The sequence below is a fragment of the Callorhinus ursinus genome, unplaced genomic scaffold, assembly GCF_003265705.2.
Source record: "Callorhinus ursinus isolate GAN/ISIS: 27379988/994484 unplaced genomic scaffold, GSC_fseal_2.0 scaffold10, whole genome shotgun sequence".
NCBI classification, from domain to species: Eukaryota; Metazoa; Chordata; class Mammalia; order Carnivora; family Otariidae; genus Callorhinus; species Callorhinus ursinus.
In genome coordinates this window covers 20,987,388-21,005,168 of record NW_027397072.1, presented here as the reverse complement: position 1 = coordinate 21,005,168, position 17,781 = coordinate 20,987,388, and the positions used below count along the sequence as shown (strand labels likewise).

Here is a 17,781-nt window from a genome sequence, read left to right as displayed (position 1 = left end):
AAAGACCCAGGTGGATTCTTAAGACTTTTATGACCTAGACTTGGAAGTCCCGTATACGTCACACATTCTATTGGTCAAGCAATTCATTTGGGCCAGCCTGGATCAAAAGGAGGGACAAAGAATTTGCAGACATCTTTAGTGTACTGCAGCCCCATGTCCTTACCCTTTTAAGTAATTTGAACTTTTTGCACTGAGGCTTTGAAAAATTCTTATTTTTGTCTAATAGTTTTAAGAGGCTGGCTCTTAGAATTGATCATTTTGTGATGATTTCCCCAAGTACACTGAGGCTCTTTCATTATATAGGTTTACATTTTCTTATTTCCAGAAAGTTTCAATATATGTGGAACTTCAGCTGCACCTATGTTGGATATTCTTTGCTTGTACTCAAAGGACACTCCAAACTAAGACAGAAATAAGCACAAAGGTATTGAAGCAAGGGAAAGTAGGAACATTGCAGTTTTTTCTGACATGCAGTATGGAATATGGAATGGAAGGAACGAGACCATCAACAGGATTGTTGAGTGAGGTGGGGATGGGAAGGAAGGAATCAAGGATGACTCCCAGGTTTCTAAACTGGGCAACTGAGTGGACAGTAACGCTAAAGACTTTTAGACATGTAGAGCTTGGGGTGTCTGTAGGGCATCCAGGTGAAGAAGTCCAGCAGGCTTTGTGTCTGTGGAGCTCAGATGAGTGGTCTGAGCCAGATAACACACTTGGGAGATGCTGGTATATGTGGCAGACGAAGACAGGGAGTGGATGGAATGGCTTTGGGAGATCGTGTGGGGTGAAATGAAAGATGAGAACAGAACCCAGGAGACTCAGGAGAGGTCAGAGGGGTGAGGAGGTGAGTCATGTCGTGAAGGCCAAGGGAGTTTCAAAAAGAGTAGGGTGCTTTGTGTCGTCAAATGCCACCAAGAGCTCAGTAATACAAGGACTCAAAAACAGCCTGTGGCATTTGGCATTAAGCAAGCCCTTAATGACTGAGCAGTGCAGTGATGTGGTGGGGACAGAAGTTACAGAGCTGTGGGTTGATGAGGGAGAAGCTGCTGAGTTGGCAGAGAGGAGTGCAAAATACTTTCAGGACGTTTGTGCAGGAAAATACAGACAGGGAGCAGGCAGTACCTAGAACACAATGCAGAGGGACAGAGGTGTTTCTTTTTCTTGAGGACAAGAAAAGCTCGAAAATGGCAGATGGTGAAGGAAAAGGTACGAGTGGTTGATAATTTTGGGAGTGAGAGCTGGGGCACGATCGAAATATGTTTGAAGAGTTTTCTGAGGGTGTGGGAAGCGATGAGGTACAGAATGGCACAGGAGAGATGCTAATACAAGCGTACTTAGTTAATTTCCAGAATAGTTTATTATAGTCTAGCTCACATACTGAAATTACCTCGGTTTCAGTCGATAGGGCAAATATAGCAAACAATATCAACATATTTATTTTATCTCATTTACACATCTTTTCTCCAAAGGGTAGGATCAATGTTTCACCCTTTCAAAGCCTCCCACATAGTTGGTGCTCAGTAAGTGGTAAATGAATAAACAAGATGTCTCTTGCCTGTATTCTGAGTATCTCAGCATATTCAGAACACAGTCAAGACCCTGCATACACGTGAAAAATTCTCCTAAGTGTGCAAAAGAGTCCCAAAATTCATGTGTGAAAGGTGATGTCCTTTTTTTGAGGAACCTGTTTACCCTCACTGAGCAAAGTTGGTTACCAGCATTTTCTTCACCATCGGAGTTTAAAAATAGGAACATGAGAGGAGAAGAGGCTGTTCTAAAGGCAGGCAGGCCGGCAGACAGCAGGAGGTGGCGCGATCTGCCTAACCATAAGGTGCCAGAAAGCAGTGAAAACCAGACGCAAAGCATACTGGCTTGGGGGCTCTTCGCTTAGGGACTTCCATCCTGCACTCACACAGCAATTGTCCTTAAAGGACTGCTGATCTGGGCCTTAAAGAACGGCGAGAAAAATGATCCTTTGAACCGTCAAAAAAAAAAAAAAAGAAAAGCATAGCTGTTCCTAATTTCGAATCATCTCCTACGTTTCACACAGTTTGGAAAGGATTCTATCAGAAATGGATAATATTAAAACAAAAGAGCTGATGCTGAGATGGTGAACCTGGGTCCCCTCAGTTCCCTTGTCCAGACTGTTTACCTAGCCTTGGATGCACTCCTTTTTTTCTCCTAGAACGTCTTTCTTTTTCTTCCTTTCAGGCGCAACACAAATGCCACCTCTTCCAGGAACCCCTCCACATGGTCCAGGCGGAAGTAATCTCTTCCTCCTCTGCCCTCCCATAGCATCTCCTTGTGGCTTGGCTTTGCATGGGTCACCAGGCCGGGTTGTTTACACGGCTGCTTTTGCACTAAATTATGCGCACCTAGAGACCAGGGGCCGTGACCGTGACGGTGTACCTACACAGCACCTGGTACAGCGGTAGGCGCGGAGTCGGTGCTCAGTAAGCGCTCGCTGAGTTGAATCAATTTTCCGGAAAAATCCCTCAGGGCAAGATCTCTTGCTCGAGGCGCGGATGAATGATTCAAGGGTGGTTTTTTGCATTCTTTACCTTATAGTCACGGCGCGCCTAGTATCCAGCTGTCCGGCACATACCTGTGGAATTGAAACGCACCTCCGCCGCCCGCCGCCAGCGTGCGGGACCAGCCCGAAGGGGGCAGGTTTCCCCTGCGCGTCCGCACGCCAGCCTGGGAGCTGGGGTGGGGGGGGCGCCTGGGTCGTGCTCGGCCGCAGGGGGCGGGGTTCGGAGGGAACTCGGCCCGCTTGCCCGCCCCCTCCTCCGCGCGGCGGAAGCCCCGCCCCCGGCCGCGCGCTCGCGCAGGCGGCGCGTGCCCGCCCCCCGCCCTGCGCCCTCGCGCCCTCGCGCCCTCGCGCCGGGGGCGGGCTTGCTGCGCGTGCCGGGCGGGGAAACTGCGCGAGCCGGGCGCCTGAGAACGTTCCCCGCGGGGGCGGCTCCGGGGCCTGAGCGGGCGCCGCCGCCACCTCAGCCGCCGGGGCCGGGCAGGAGGAGGCGGAGGAGGCTGCGGCCGCCCGAGACCCTCTCGACGTCCCCAGCTCCGGCCGGGAAGTGAGTGAGGTGGGGGTTCGCGGCGCCGGCCGCGGGCTGCAGGAGAGGAGCAGGGTGCTGGAGCCTCGCGCCCGCGAGGAGCGGGAAGGAGCCCGCGCAGCGCCAGGACCTCGGGAGCCTGCGGGGGTGCAGGGCCGGGAGCGGCAGGGCTGGGGCTCCGGGACCCGGGGCCGCTGCACCGCGCGCGCTGCGGGGGGAGACGGTGCCGCGCGCCCGGCCCTGGAGGGGCGAGCGGAGGGGATGGAGCGGAGCCCCGGGCCGGCACTGCCGGGCTCTGAGCCCCGGGCCGGGGAGGGGAGGTCTCCGGGGTCCCGAGCGCACCGTGGCCGCAGGGCGCGGGGCCGGGGTGCGAGCGCCGGGCTGATGCTGCTGAAGCCCGGCTCGCTGGGAGGAGGCTGTGCGTTAGGTGCTGGAAGGGGCGAAGGAGGCAGGTCCTGGCAGAGGGCAGGTGAGGCAGTTAGGCCCTGGCAGAGGGAAGGGAATGTATTTCAGATCACCACCAAACACTGTTTGCCGAGGCTCCTAACAGTGAACCTGTGCACCGAGGTCACCTTTGAAAGGAAGGTGTCCTGCGAGGAGGGAGGATGGAGCTAACAAATGCTTGCTGTTAAATTCCTGTGCCAGGCCTTGGGATTAGGAAGACCTTCCAGCATTTCTAGCAGACGTTTATTGATTAAGCTACTTTGGGTTAGAGAACCGTGGTCAGCACTGGGGCCACAAAATAGTGTAAAACACAACCGTAATTTGCTATTTAGGTGCTAACAATTTGGTAGTGAAGGTATGTGTGTAGAATACAAAGTGGCATTGAATTTCGCCTCATACTTCATTCACTTTAGGTCTTTTCCCATAAATTGCTTGGTTTGGGGATAAAGCAGAAGAGTCAGAGGAGCTTGTGGGGGAAATTTGGGAGAGTTTTGAAGGCAGTTCTGCTTAACATTTAAAGGGGGAGAAGGGAAGAAGAAATTTGGAAAGAGGAAGTTCCCTTCCTTCCCTCCTCGAATTAAGCTCCGTGACTATCACTGCTAAATCCTCAATGACAAGAACAGTGCCTGGCCCAGCAGTCAGGCAAAAAATAGTTACTGCATGAATGAATGAACCAAGCAAGGTTTTGCTGTATTTTACACGCAGCAGTATTAATTATTTTGGTATTAGGGATGGCTGATGGACTTCCTCTGTTCCTGAAATATTCTTTCTTTTCTTCTTCTCCTTTTTCTTCTTCTTCTTTTTTTTTTTTTCTTGTCATGTAAGGTAACCCAGGTTTCTAGGTCTGGGAATTTAAAGCAATGGCCAGGGTAATGGAGTGGTGATGTTTTGGGACCACCCTGCCACATCTTTATTGCATATTGGCCATCAGGAGCTTACTTCTTGGGACATTGCTTCAAATCATCCAATTCTGGCCCTTCTCTTTTCTATCACTCGAGGAAGAAGAGTACTTTTGTCTAGGTAACATTTTTTTTTCTCTTTTATCCGGGTTCTTGGATCTTCCATCTGCAGTAAGAGACTGTATCTCTGCTCTAAGGGCTGCAATTCTACCTGTGGTCTGCCATGGTTGGATTTCTGGGCTCTCCAGCTACCAGCTGCTGTTTCAGTGCCCGGGGTTGCAGTGCCTGTTGGATTACTTTGTCTGCCAAATTAAAACTTGACCTTTTATGAGTTCTATGAGGATTTTTATCATACATAAGTGGAATTACCTTTGGAGAGGGTTACGTAGCTGAAGGTGTGCTAGCAAGGTTTTTGAGTGTTCCCTATGCATGAAGACAGATTTTCTACTAAAACCAATAGAATGCCATTACCTTTTATTTTATGACTTTTTTTTCTTTTATTTTATGACTTTAATAGAAATCTTTTAAGGGCGCTCGTGTCCACTTATAAAAAACAAGGGTAATATATGTATTTTTAAAGATTTTTTTTTAAATTTATTTGAGAGAGAGAGTGAGAGGGAGCACAAGAGGGCGTAAGGTCAGAGGGAGAAGCAGACTCCCTGCTGAGCAGGGAGCCCGATGCGGGACTCGATCCCGGAACTCTGGGATCATGACCTGAGCCGAAGGCAGTCGCTTCACCAACTGAGCCACTCAGGCACCCAAAAAACAAGGGTAATATTAATCCAGATTTGGTCTCGTTCTGTAAGCCTTGAAGAACTAAGTTCATTTCTCTTTTGTTTCAGAGTACAACCAGCAGGAGTCCATCAGTTCTTGTTTTGGGGTACCCTAGTCCTGTAATTTTGGGTGCCTTATTCCAGGTTCTCCCAGTGATATTATAATATATCCATGTTTATATTTCTTTTAAAATCAACTTTATGGATGTGCAGTTGACATACAATAAAATACTCAAATGTCTGAGTTTTGAAAAATATATGTACTTTGTAACCACTATCCCAATCAGGATGTAGAAATTTTGGGGCGCCTGGGTGGCTCAGTCATTAAGCGTCTGCCTTCGGCTCAGGTCATGGTCCCAGGGTCCTGGGATCGAGCCCCACATTGGGCTCCCTGCTCAGCGGGAAGCCTGCTTCTCCCTCTCCCACTCCCCCTGCTTGTGTTCCCTCTCTCGCTGTGTCTCTCTCTCTCAAATAAATAAATAAAATCTTAAAAAAAAAAGAAATTTACATCATCCCAGAAAATTCCCTCATGCTGATTTATAGTCTGTCCCCTCTCATTTACTTCTAGTTATACAAGCATCAGGGCTGTGGTGTCTAGTTGTGCAGGATGTATATTGCCCACCTTTAGGGGGTACCATTCCTAGCAGAATCCCTGCAGATGTACCTCCTGGGGTTGTCTCATGCACAGTCTGTGGGGCTGTGTACTGCAGCTCTGCAAATGGCTCATGAGCACACACTTATAAAATACTCAAATAGTACAGACTGAATAAATGCCCCCTTGGTCCACTCCCTTTTCTACTGAAATTGCAGTTATCAGTTTGTTGTTATCCTTCCAGACCTTTGCATTTTCATCTGTATATAAGTAATACCGAAAAAACAGTTTCCCTCCACCCTTAAGTTATTGATGTGATACTGCACATTGTTCTGCAACATTTTTTTCCCCTTACCAAAATGTCTGAGATCTTTCCATGTTGGAACATAGGTATCTACCTGATTTTTCTTGACTACTACATGATCTCTTATGTGGTATGTGCATTGTACTATAGTTTATTTAACCGTCTCCTCATTAAAGGCCATTTAAGCTCTTTACCGTTTCAGACATTGTTGCAGTGAATGAAAGAAGTAGAATTGCAAAGGGGGTACACATTTTAAATTTTAATTCAGGGAGATTAACCATGGAACTTGTGGATCTGGTTCATTTTTTTTTTTTTAATACTAAGTAATGTTCAATTGTGTCTACTTAAATCCCCTTTTTCATTCTTCATTCACTGAGGGACAGACAGTTGTGTTACTTTGGATGCTAATTCTTTGATGGATATATGTGTTGCAGATGCATCCTGCTAGTTGAGGCTTGCCTTTCCCCTTGGTTAGCAGTGTCTTTGTATGCAAGTTTAAAATTTTAATGTGTATTTATGAAAAAATTTCCCTTAAATTAAAAAAAAAGGTTGTGTCGAGTCTAGTTTTTTGCTTTTGTTTCTGTTTTTAAAGATTTATTTGTTTGAGAGAGAGAGCAAGCACGAGCTGGGGCAGAGGGAGAGGGAGATGGACAAGGACAAGCCGACTCCCCGCTGAGCAGGGAGCCTGACGTGGGACTCAATGCCAGGATCCCAAGATCATGACCTGAGCCGAAGTCAGACGCTTAACCAACTGAGCTACCCAGGTGCCCCTGTGTGTGTCTGGTTCAAGTAAATTTTCTCTACCCCAGTGTATGAATTATATATTTCTATATTTTCTTCCAAACTGAAAAAGGGGGTGCTTGGCTGGCTCAGTTGGAAGAGTGTGCCACTCTTGATCTGGGGTTGTGAGTTTGAGTACCACAGTGGGTGTAGAGATTGCTTAAATAAATAGAACTTAAAAAATTTTAAATTAAAAAAAGTTTTGCTTTCCATGTGGAATTTCTATGTGGTGTAATGAAGAGAAACTTTTTTTCCCCAATTCGATAATGAAGAGAGACTTTTTTTTCCACTTCAGATAACCAGTTTTTCAGCACCTTTTCTCATTTTTTTAAATTGTAAAATATACATGACAACAGTTTATCATTTTAGCCCTTTGTAAGTGTACATTTGTGGCATTAAGTACCTTCATATAACAATATGTTATATTGTAACCAACAATATGTTATAGTGTAACCATCACTACTGTCCATGTCTGGAACTTTTTCATCTTCCCCACCTGAAACTCTGTACCCACTAAACACTGATTCCTTATTTTCACCTCCCTTCAGCCCCTGGCAACCACCATTCTGCTTTCTGTCTCTATGAATGTGACTACTCCAGGTACCTCATGTAAGTGGAATCATACAATATTTGTCCTTTTGTCTGGTTTATTTCACTTAGCATGTCTTTGGAGTTCATGTATATTGTAGCATGTGTCGGGATTTCCTTCCTTTTTTAAGGCTAAATACTCTTCCATTTTATGTATATACACATTTGTTTATTCATCTATCAGTGGACACAGATTGTTTCTACCTTTTGCCTATTGTGAATACTGCTGTTATGAACATGGTGTTCAAGTCCCTGTTTTCAGTTCTTTTGTGTATATACGCGGAAGTGGAACTGTCCATGATATTTTTTTTAAAGATTTTTGTTTATTTATTTCAGAGAGAGAGAGCACAAGCAGGGGGAGCAGGAAAGGGAGAAGCAGACTCCCCACCGAGCAGAGAGCCTGACACAGGGCTCGATCCCAGGACCCCGGGATCATGACCCAAGCCGAAGGCAGACGCCCAACCCACTGAACCACCCAGGCGCCCCTATCCATGATATTTAAAAAAAAATTATGTACATGACTGAATATGACCAAAATGGATAGATAGTAGAGAGTATATACCCCTTCTTCTCCACCTGCAGTTTCTCCTGTTATTAACATCTTGTTTTAGTGTAGTACCTTTGTTATAACTGATGAATCAATGTTGATACATTATTATTAATTTAAGTTCATAGTATATATTAGGCTTCTCTTTGTGTCCTTTGTGTTTTGTGGATTTTGACAAATGCAAAATGTCATGCATCATTAATGTCAGCACATGACATTTCATGTAATGTCATTGCACTATCGTCAAAATAATTTCATTGCCCTAAAAATCCCGTGTTCCATCTACGCATTCCTTCCTCCCTCCTCCTGAGCTCCTGATAACTTCTGATTATTTTACTGTGTCTATAGTTTTGCCTTTTCCAGAATGACATACAGTTGGAAATCATACGGTATTGTAGTCTTTCAGACTGTTCTCTTTCACTTAGCAATATGCATTTAAAGTTCCTCTATGTCTTTTCTTGGCTTGATTGTTTGTTTGTTTGTTTCTTCTTTTAAATTCTAGTTAACATACAGTTCAATATTGGTTTCAGGAGTAGAGTTCAGTGGTTCATCACTTACATAGAGCACCCAGTGCTCATTATGGCAAGTGCCCTCCCTAATACCCAGGCCCCCTCTTTCCCATCCCCCACACACCTCCCTCCATCAACCCTCAGTTTGTTCTCTGTAGTTAAGAGTATCTCATGATTTGTTTCCCTCGCTCTCTTCCCCCCCGCCGTATATTCATCCATTTTGTTTCTTAAATTCCACATGAGTGAAATCATATGGTACTCGTCTTTCTCTGACTGACTTCGCTTAGCATAATACACTCTAACTCCATCCATGTCATTGCAAATGGCAAGATTTCATTCTTTTTGATGGCTGAGTGGTATTCCAATATATATACCACATCTTTATCCATTCATCAGTCGATGGACATTCGGGCTCTTTCCATAGTTTGGCTATTATTGATAATACTGCTATAAACATCGGGGTAACTTATTTCTTTTATTGTTAAGTAATATTCCAGTACCATTCACCTATTGAAGGACATCTTGGTCACTTCCAGTTTTGGGCAATTATGAGTGAAATGTCTAAATATTCATGTTCAGGTTTTTGTTTGGACACAGGTTTTCAACTCTTTTCAGTAAGTACATAGGAGCATTTTTGCTGGATTGCATGATAAGAGTTTAGCTTTATAAGAAACTGCCTAACTGCCTTCCGAAGTGGCTGTACAATTTTGCATTCCCAATAATTAAAGAAATGTATATCCTCGCACCCTAAATGTACTTAAAAAATAAGTCTTTGTCAGACTGTTCTCTAAAATGAAACTTTATCTGGAATGAATTCTTATTCTAATTGTTGATTTTGTTGGCCATCTTTCTTAGCATTATATTTCTTTATGTCTTTTGAAGTTTTATTTACAGACTCATTCGAGAGTGAGTGCTTTTGATTTTGTTTTCCTTATTTCTGTGCTCACCCTTCTCTGTGAGATATATCAGGTGTTCCCATTGTCTTTTTGGACCATAGTCAAGAAGTCAGGTATAATAATGGTGGGTCAGGGGTCCTACTCTTTGAGATAATTGGGTCTATTTTAGATCGATTCACAGAGTATGTGAATGTCTTGGTTCAGTTCCTGGTCATGAGGCTGTGTTTTTATCTTCCCACTTTTCTAGGCCTAGAGCATTACATAAACCGTAGCTCTAGGCAGAGACTGGCAGCAGTATTTTGTAGCTTCCTTTCAGCTCCAGCTTCATCCTTGGCTTTAAGCGGTGAGTCTGGCTCAGATGTCTCCTGTTTCTCCACCTCCTTTATTTTGTCACTCTTGCCCTGCAGAAGGTATGCACCTGCTTCTGGACTCAGCGTCCAGCAAGACTGTAGCTTCAGTCCTGCTTACATTTTTGTGTATCTGTTTTGTTTCTGATCCAGATGGAGTTTTATCTTGTTTTTGAGCCTGCTTAAATCATTAAAAAGAAAATATATATATATATATTTATTTTTAAGATTTTATTTTTAAGTCATCTCTATACCCAACGTGGAGCTTGAACTTAACAACCCTGAGATCAAGAGTCACATACTCTACCGACTGAGCCAGCCAGGCACCCCAAGTTATTTAAAAATATATTTAAAAAATATTTTATCTATTGCTGTGTATTTGGAGTGGAGGGGATGCATCAAAGTGTTTACTTACTGGGCTATTTTGATTAGAAGATTTAATTGACCAGGCTTCTTTCTAATCTCCACACCACCCTCCAGTACAAAAATTGAATAGCAGAGATGATAATGGGCATTTTTAGCTTTTTCCTGAATGAGAATGCTTCCGGTGTTTCACTATTAGATATGATACTTACTGAAGGTTTCTGGTAGATTTCTTTTGTCAGTTTATGGAAGTTTTCATCTGTTCTTGGTTTGTATTTTTTTTTAAGTTTTATTTATTTAAGTAATCTCTACACCCCCGTGGGGCTTGAACTCACAACCCTGAGATCAAGAGTTGTATGCTCCTCGACTGAGCCAGCCAGGCGTCCTGGCTTGTGTGTGCGTGTTTTTTTTGTTTTTCTTTTAAAGCTTTTATTTATTTATTTATTTGAGAGAGAGAGAGAGAGAGTACATGAGCAGGGGCAGAAGCAGAGGGAGAAGCAGACTCCCCACTGAGCAGGGAGCCTGATGCGGGGCTCAATCCCAGGACCCTGGGATCATGACCTGAGCTGAAGGCAGACACTTAACCAACTAAGCCACCCAGGTGCCCCTGGTTTATATTTTTATTGGGTGTTGAATTTTTTTTTTTTGGCATTTGTTGAAATTATCATTGTTTTCTCTTTAATATGTTAAGAGTAGGACAGACAACTTTCTGAGTTGCAGATAACTGAGAGAAACATATATTGTATATGATTTACTTGATAATGCATTTTTTCACAAAAAATGAATCTTTAGAAAACTCAACTTTGATCTTGAATTTTTGTGTATTAACATTATAAATAAGCTAATAACAGAACTAAAATGCTATAATAATTAGGTCTGGGCTAAATATTCTTTTTTTTTTGAGGATTTTATTTATTTATTTGATGGAGAGAGACAGCGAGAGAGGGAGCACAAGCAGGGGGAGTGGGAGAGGGAGAAGTGGGCTAAATATTCTTGTAACTAAGCTTCACTATAATGAAATAGTCCTCAGTTAAAACAATTTTTGGGGGGCACCTGGGTGGCTCAGTCTTTAAGCGTCTGCCTTCAGCTCAGGTCATGATCCCAGGGTCCTGGGATTGAGCCACACATCGGGCTCCCTGCTCAGTGGGAAGCCTGCTTCTTCCTCTCCCTCTCCCCTGCTTGTGTTCCCTCTCTCGCTGTGTCTCTCTCCATCAAATAAATAAATAAACTCTTTAAAAACACAACAACAATTTTTGGGTGACTTCTGGGACTCTACAAGGATTTGTTCAGCCCCTAACCATTCCCACTTCTTCCTGGCTTCTTTTTGTAGACTCTTTACTCCCTCCTTTTAACTTTTCTCTCTGCTCTGTCTCCTCTTGCCAGAGAGAGACTTTCTTCTGCGAGTAATAATGTTATTTATTGTGAGGCTATAGTGTATCAGGTGCTTTTCATAGATAAGGACTATTCTTTAATCTTTATAAGTTTGGAAGCTAGGTATGGTATCTCAAGTATATGGGTGAGGAAACTGAGCTCAGAGAAGTTATAACTTCTTTAGGGCTATACAGCTAATCAGTGACCCTGCTAGTATTTGAACCCGGGGCAGACTTCAGAGTCCTTTCTACATGCTGTCTTTAAAAGAAGACTGTCGTTCCAGTTCAACTTTAGTTTTGTGTTTTGGCCTACCTACATGATTCCTGAGCATGGTGATAGGACCACTTTGTGTCTCCAGTATGTTTTCCTTAAGAGACTTTTTTTTTTCTTCAAGATTTTATTTATTTATTTATTTGACAGAGAGAGAGAGAGAGAGAGAGAGAGAGAGAGCGAGAGAGGGAACACAAGCAGGGGGAGTGGGAGAGGGAGAAGCAGACTGCCCGCTGAGCAGGGAGCCGGACGTGGGGCTTGATCCCAGGACCCTGGGATCATGAACTGAGCTGAAGGCAGACGCTTAACAACTGAGCCACCCAGGCGCGCTGAGACTTTTTCTTTAGTCAGGTACTTCATTACTTTTTCCCAGTCTGATGTTTTACATCTTCTTGAGAGATTTCTTATAATGACTAAATCTTTCTTAAAGAAACATAGAATGAAAAGTGTCATGGTTAAGCATGTGGGCTCTGGAGTAAACTGTTTTGGTTGGACCTTGAGTTTATTTTAATTTTCTGGACGTTATGAAACATTGACTTTCAAAAGGACTTGGAGAATAAAAATAGTGCTACCTGTGTACATACTGCTCAAGAAACTAGGCTCCTTTTAAGCTTGAACCCTGACATAACTCCTACCCAATTGTATTCTCTTCCCCTTTTGAGGGAACTATGGTTCTGAATTCAATGCTTTTCATTCCTATACATATTTTCATATTTTTATTACATAAATAGCCCTGAAACGTATATTATTTTGCATTTAAAAAACTTTATATTAACAGTATTAATTATTTTTTTTGTAACTTGTTTTTTTTCCCCCTCTCAGTGTCGTGAGACTCATCTATATGGGTATACGTAGCTGTTCTGCTTTCATCTTGGCAGAATAGGATTCTGTTTTTGGACTATGTCACAGTTTACTTTTATATTTTCCTGTGGATTGGCAGTTCGTTTGTTCTGGGTTTCTTTTTTTTTTTTTTTGCTATTACAAATAATGCTGCAATGAATATTCTTGTCACATATCCTTGTGCACACATGCGTATCTTTTAGAGCATGTACCTGGGAGTAAAACACTGGCTCATGTGCCATGCACATCTTCAGCTTCAGCAGGTATTACTCAGTTCCGTTCTTAAGTGGTTTTACCAGTTGACATTTGCGCCAGTGGTGTGCGGCTTCTATTGCTTCCCTGCTTTCTAATTTTTGCAAATCTGCTGGATGAACAATATAATCTTATTTTCGTTTTTAATATAGCTTTTTCTGATTACTAGTGAGATTGAACATTGCTCGATGTTTTTATTGGCTCTTTAGATTTCCTCTTCTGTGATTTGCTTGTTTTCATCATTTACCTTTTTTTTCTGTTGCACTGTCTTTTTCATATTGGTTTATAATTTTTACTACATTTTATACTAATATAGAATGGTGGTATAATGGACCAAGAGTTAGGGGTTCTGGGTTTCTATTTCCAGTTCTTTCTTGTGAAGTATAACTGTCACCTGGGACAAGACATTTATCTGGATGCTCAAAATTTGGGGCCTGCGTTAGGTCATTTCTAAGCCCTCCCATTCTGATTCTCCATTGCTTTGTTTTGGCTTTTTAGCTCATAAGCATTACTACAAATGTGTTAGCTGAAATTAAAGATATGAGAACACAGAGAAGGAATTGTTAATATCTTTCTATGTGAAGGCTGCACACTGCTATTAATTAATTATTTTAAGATTTTATTTTTAAGTAATCTCCACACCCAGTGTAGGGCTTGAACTCACAACCCCTGAGATCAGGAGTTCCGCATGCTTTACCACTTGAGCCAGGCAGGCACCATTGCACACTGCTGTTTAATTGGTTTTCTTTTCTTTTCATTAATTCCAAAGTCATTTGAAAAAGTCATTCTTAATATCTGTCTAAAAAAAGTCTTCAGGGGGCGCCTGGGTGGCTCAGTCAGTTAAGCGTCTGCCTTCGGCTTGGTCATGATCCCAGGATCCTGGGATGGAGTCCCGCATCAGGCTCCTTGCTTGGCAGGGCGCCTACTTCTCCCTCTGCCTGCCGCTCTTCCTGCTTTGTGCTCTCTCTGACAAATAAATAAAATCTTAAAAAAAAAAATCTCTAGGAACAAGGTTAACTATAGAAATAACTAGCAAGGATATGTTTTCTGAAATACGACTGAAAACTAGAGCTTTGCATGTCCTTTCAGGAGTGTACCTTTTATTGTTCGTATGCTTTTAGTATTTCCTAATTAGGTAAGTAGTTTAGAATCTTTGTTTAGAGCTAAAATTTCCTCTTATTAACTAAGCAACCCATAGCAGGTTTTAGGAAAAACTAGGAGGTTTGTCTTTAGCACACTACAGGCACCTGTTTCTTCTTTCAGTGGCTTGCCTTCTGTTACATTCTTTCTCTGATTCTTTGGGCACGTTGCATTTTTATCTCCTTACCTCCTTTCCCTTTTGTTAGAACCTTTTCTCTATTCCAAATTTAAAGTGCTGCAGATGATTGATAACAAAGTATTTACTCTTCTTCCAAGTCTATATCTGTATACCATATTTTTTTTAAGTCTATTTTATTTTTTTTAGTAACCTCTACACCCAAATTGGGGCTCAAGCTCATGACCCCAAAATCAGGAGTTGCATGTTCTTCCAGCTGAGCCAGCCAGGTGCCCTAATATTTCTATACCTTTAAATAAATCAGAAGAATTGTAAATTAGGAAAGAGTCTTGCCTATAGGATTCTAGTCTATGCATCATCCAAGAGGGTAGTTACACAATAACATCAATAATAATGATAATAATAATAAGAGTTAATATTTATTAGGTTCTTATTTTGTGCCAGGCATTGTGCTAAATGCTTTACATAATTTATTAATAGTTACCACAGCCCTATGAGGTGATTATATCAGCTATTCGAAGCTCTTTGTAGTAGTGGAGTGAAGTTTTGAATGTTTTTTTATTGGAACCTAGAGAACTTTTTCAGATTTGTAAAAAAGAAAATCTTAGGGTTTCACAAACATTTACTTTCTCTGGCTTTTTTTTTTTTTTTTTAATCTAAAGGAGAAGAGAAAAGAAGTGGTAGAGGAAGGATAGTTGAGAATTTTCCTGAAATAAGCAAGGAAGTTAGTTCTCTTTCAGGGAAGTTTGACTAGTTACAGTAAATACTAATTAGTGACAATCTCTCTTATCTCTGACTTCTTTTTTTTAAGTTTTTTAAAAAGATTTTATTTATTTATTAGAGAGAGAGAGAGACAGGGAGACAGGGAACACAAGCAGGGGGAGTGGGAGAGGGAGAAGCAGGCTTCCCGCGGAGCAGGGAGCCCGATGCGGGGCTCGATCCCAGGACCCCGGGATCATGACCTGAGTGGAAGGCAGATGCTTAACAACTGAGCCACCTGGGCGCCCCTCTTTTTTTTTTTTTTAAGATTTTATTTATTTGTTTGACACAGAGAGAGAGAGACAGCGAGAGAGGGAACACAAGCAGTGGGAGACGGAGAAGCAGGCTTCCTGAGGGGCAGGGAGCCTGACGTGGGGCTCGATCCCAAGACCCTGGGATCATGACCTGGGCCGAAGGCAGATGCTCAATGACTGAGCCACCCAGGCGCCCCTTATCTCTGACTTCTTAAATAAATGGGCATCCAGAGAAAAACTGATAGTTTTGCTGGGAGACAGTGAATTTGCTCAAGAAGTTTTGTTACATGGATGCTTTGAAGTAACTGAGAGCTGGAAGTGTTAAGACATTAATAAAATGATTCAAGGGAAATGAAGGCTATTTAGCACGTAGGTGTAGTACAGAGATATTCTGGAAACATTTCTAGAGCCTGCTCTCTTTCCAGTAGTCTTTTCCTTTAGTCTTTCCTGCTTGCAGACTTAGTCCGGCTCTGGAGCATATTGCTTTCTAGATAGGACTAACAAGGGTCCAGACATTTTGTTGCACTAGTCTCCAGACTTCATTTAACTGCAACATGAAGTCTAAACCAGCAACACGTCTTGTGGACCTGTATTTTCCTCACTCCTCATGTTTGCCCTGGAGGGGGCGATGTGGTGCAGCAGAAGGAGAGTAGGCTTTAGAGTCAAATGGGTTGGTTGCCTAACTCCACAAATTACCAACTTCGTAACCTTAGGCCAAGTTAACTAACCACGTAGGCTCTAAATTTCCTCATCTAATTCTGCCACCCATGTTACTCATTTGTTCCTCAAACCTAGCACAGTCCCATTTTCTCATTCTGGGGTTGTTGTTTTTTTTATTTTTAATTAAAAAAATTTTTTTTTGTAAAGAGCAGTGTTTTCTAGAGTGGGAGATGCATGCAAAATGATCCTCCAGGTAGGGTATAACAAAATATGGGCAATTAACTTTTATGAATATTTTGTCCATAGGTTGACACTTTAGTCCATCTCTATGTCTGGTGATATACATTGGGTTTGGTAAGCTAAGTAACCTGAGGGGGGGTACTGGGGACATCACAGCCTGGAAGGGCCTGTCATGTGAGCCTCTTTACTTGTTGGCTTACATTCTGTTTGGACATATTAAAGTCCATCTCTGCCTGGCTTAGTGGTCTTTCAGATCATATTATCTGATTTCAATTAGACGAACCTTGCTAAATAGACAAAGGCCTTAAAGGATTCCTGTAAAGAAATTGCACGTTGAAGTTTCAGATTCAGCTGAAGATTGAAGTAATAATGCAAGGACACAGGAACAACAAGAAAAACGCAGAGATGATACTTTTATTTATATTATAAGCTTGTCAGTCTAATGCAATGTGTAAAACAATGATGTAAGTGGATTGAAGAGGAATCTGTAAAAAATTGTTAAATATTATTTGATATATGGGTTCATATGCACTGTTGAGTATATTATATCTTAAGATATTCACTAATGATAGTATGAAGTTACTGTTATCAGTTGAGATATTTTAAAACTAAGCATTTGGTATATGAAGACAAACTTATTGAAAATTTTCAGTGATTATAGTCATGAGCTGATTAATCTAGTACATTAAAAATTATTAAGTTAGTGATACATTTTTAGAAGATTCTTTGGAGATTTTTTACTTTAGGAGTAAAAGATAAAAAGCCATAAATCTTTGCTCTTCCTGTTTTGGTAAAAGTGGCTGAAATACCACATAGACAAATCAGTAGCTTTAGTTTGGTGACTAAAATGCATTCTTTGTTGGGATACTCACAGAAGACATTGCTAAAGATCGAAGTAATAAATATTATATCAGATTTGGAGTTTGCAAGAGTTCGTGTACATTTGGGTAAATGTACAGAGCTTGTGGTATTTGATATACTCCATTTCAATAATAAAACATATGGAGTCCTGCCTCCCCAACCTCCACCCTCTAAAGAAAAGATTTATCAGAGAATATACTCCAAGTAAATGACTTAACATTTTATTATGAGATAGGACCTATAAAGTGTAAAGAATAATACAGGGTGCCCAGAACCCAGTCTAATAAATAAAACATAGCTAAATAGAGTTGGTGTCCCTCTGCAGTCACATCATTCTGCTTCTATCTCCAGAGGTACTCACTCTTCTGAACTTGGTGATGCATGCTTCATGTGCACTTGGAAAGAATTTGTATTTTGCCATTATCGGGTGGGACGTTCGATAAGTATCAGTTAGATCTAGTTGGCTGATGGTGTTGTTCAGTCCTTCATATTCATCTTGACTTTCTACTTGTATTGATCATAGAGGAGAATTGAAGTCTTCAGGTGGAAGTGTGGATTTATCCATTTCTCCTTGCAGTTCTATCAATTTTTGCTTAGTGTATTTTGAGGCACTGTGGTTAGGTATGTAGACATTTAGGATTGTTATGTCTTCTCAGGGAATTCTATATGTTACAGACCCAATAGTATAATGTTATAGATACTGTTTTATGTAGTTGCTTTTTATTTTGAAGATTTTATTAATTTAATTAATAATTTAATAGATTAATTTATTTATTAGAGAGAGAGTGCCGTGAGAGTGCAAGCCAGGCGGGGGGGTGGTCAAAGAGGGATGGAGAGGGATAAGCAGACTCCACGCTGAAGGTGGAGCCACACTGGGGGGGGCGCTCTGTCCTACAACCC

At 42.0% G+C, this 17,781-nt stretch overlaps 1 protein-coding gene across 18 annotated transcripts in view; it reads left to right on the top strand.

The window, feature by feature from the left end:
• Positions 1 to 2,891: 2,891 nt before the first annotated feature.
• DTNB (dystrobrevin beta) overlaps positions 2,892 to 17,781 on the top strand; it is a 217,428-nt gene continuing 202,538 nt past the window's right edge. For 8 of the 18 annotated variants that reach the window (XM_073897095.1, XM_073897094.1, XM_073897102.1 and 5 more), the window contains exons 1-2: positions 2,894 to 3,077; positions 4,326 to 4,520. In XM_073897095.1, the coding sequence (XP_073753196.1) occupies positions 4,384 to 4,520 (137 nt within the window). In that variant the 5' untranslated portion in view covers positions 2,894 to 3,077; positions 4,326 to 4,383. Of the gene's footprint in view, positions 3,078 to 4,325; positions 4,521 to 17,781 lie in introns of all 18 variants that reach the window. The other 10 variants (XM_073897104.1, XM_073897100.1, XM_073897103.1 and 7 more) reach the window with 5 other exon arrangements.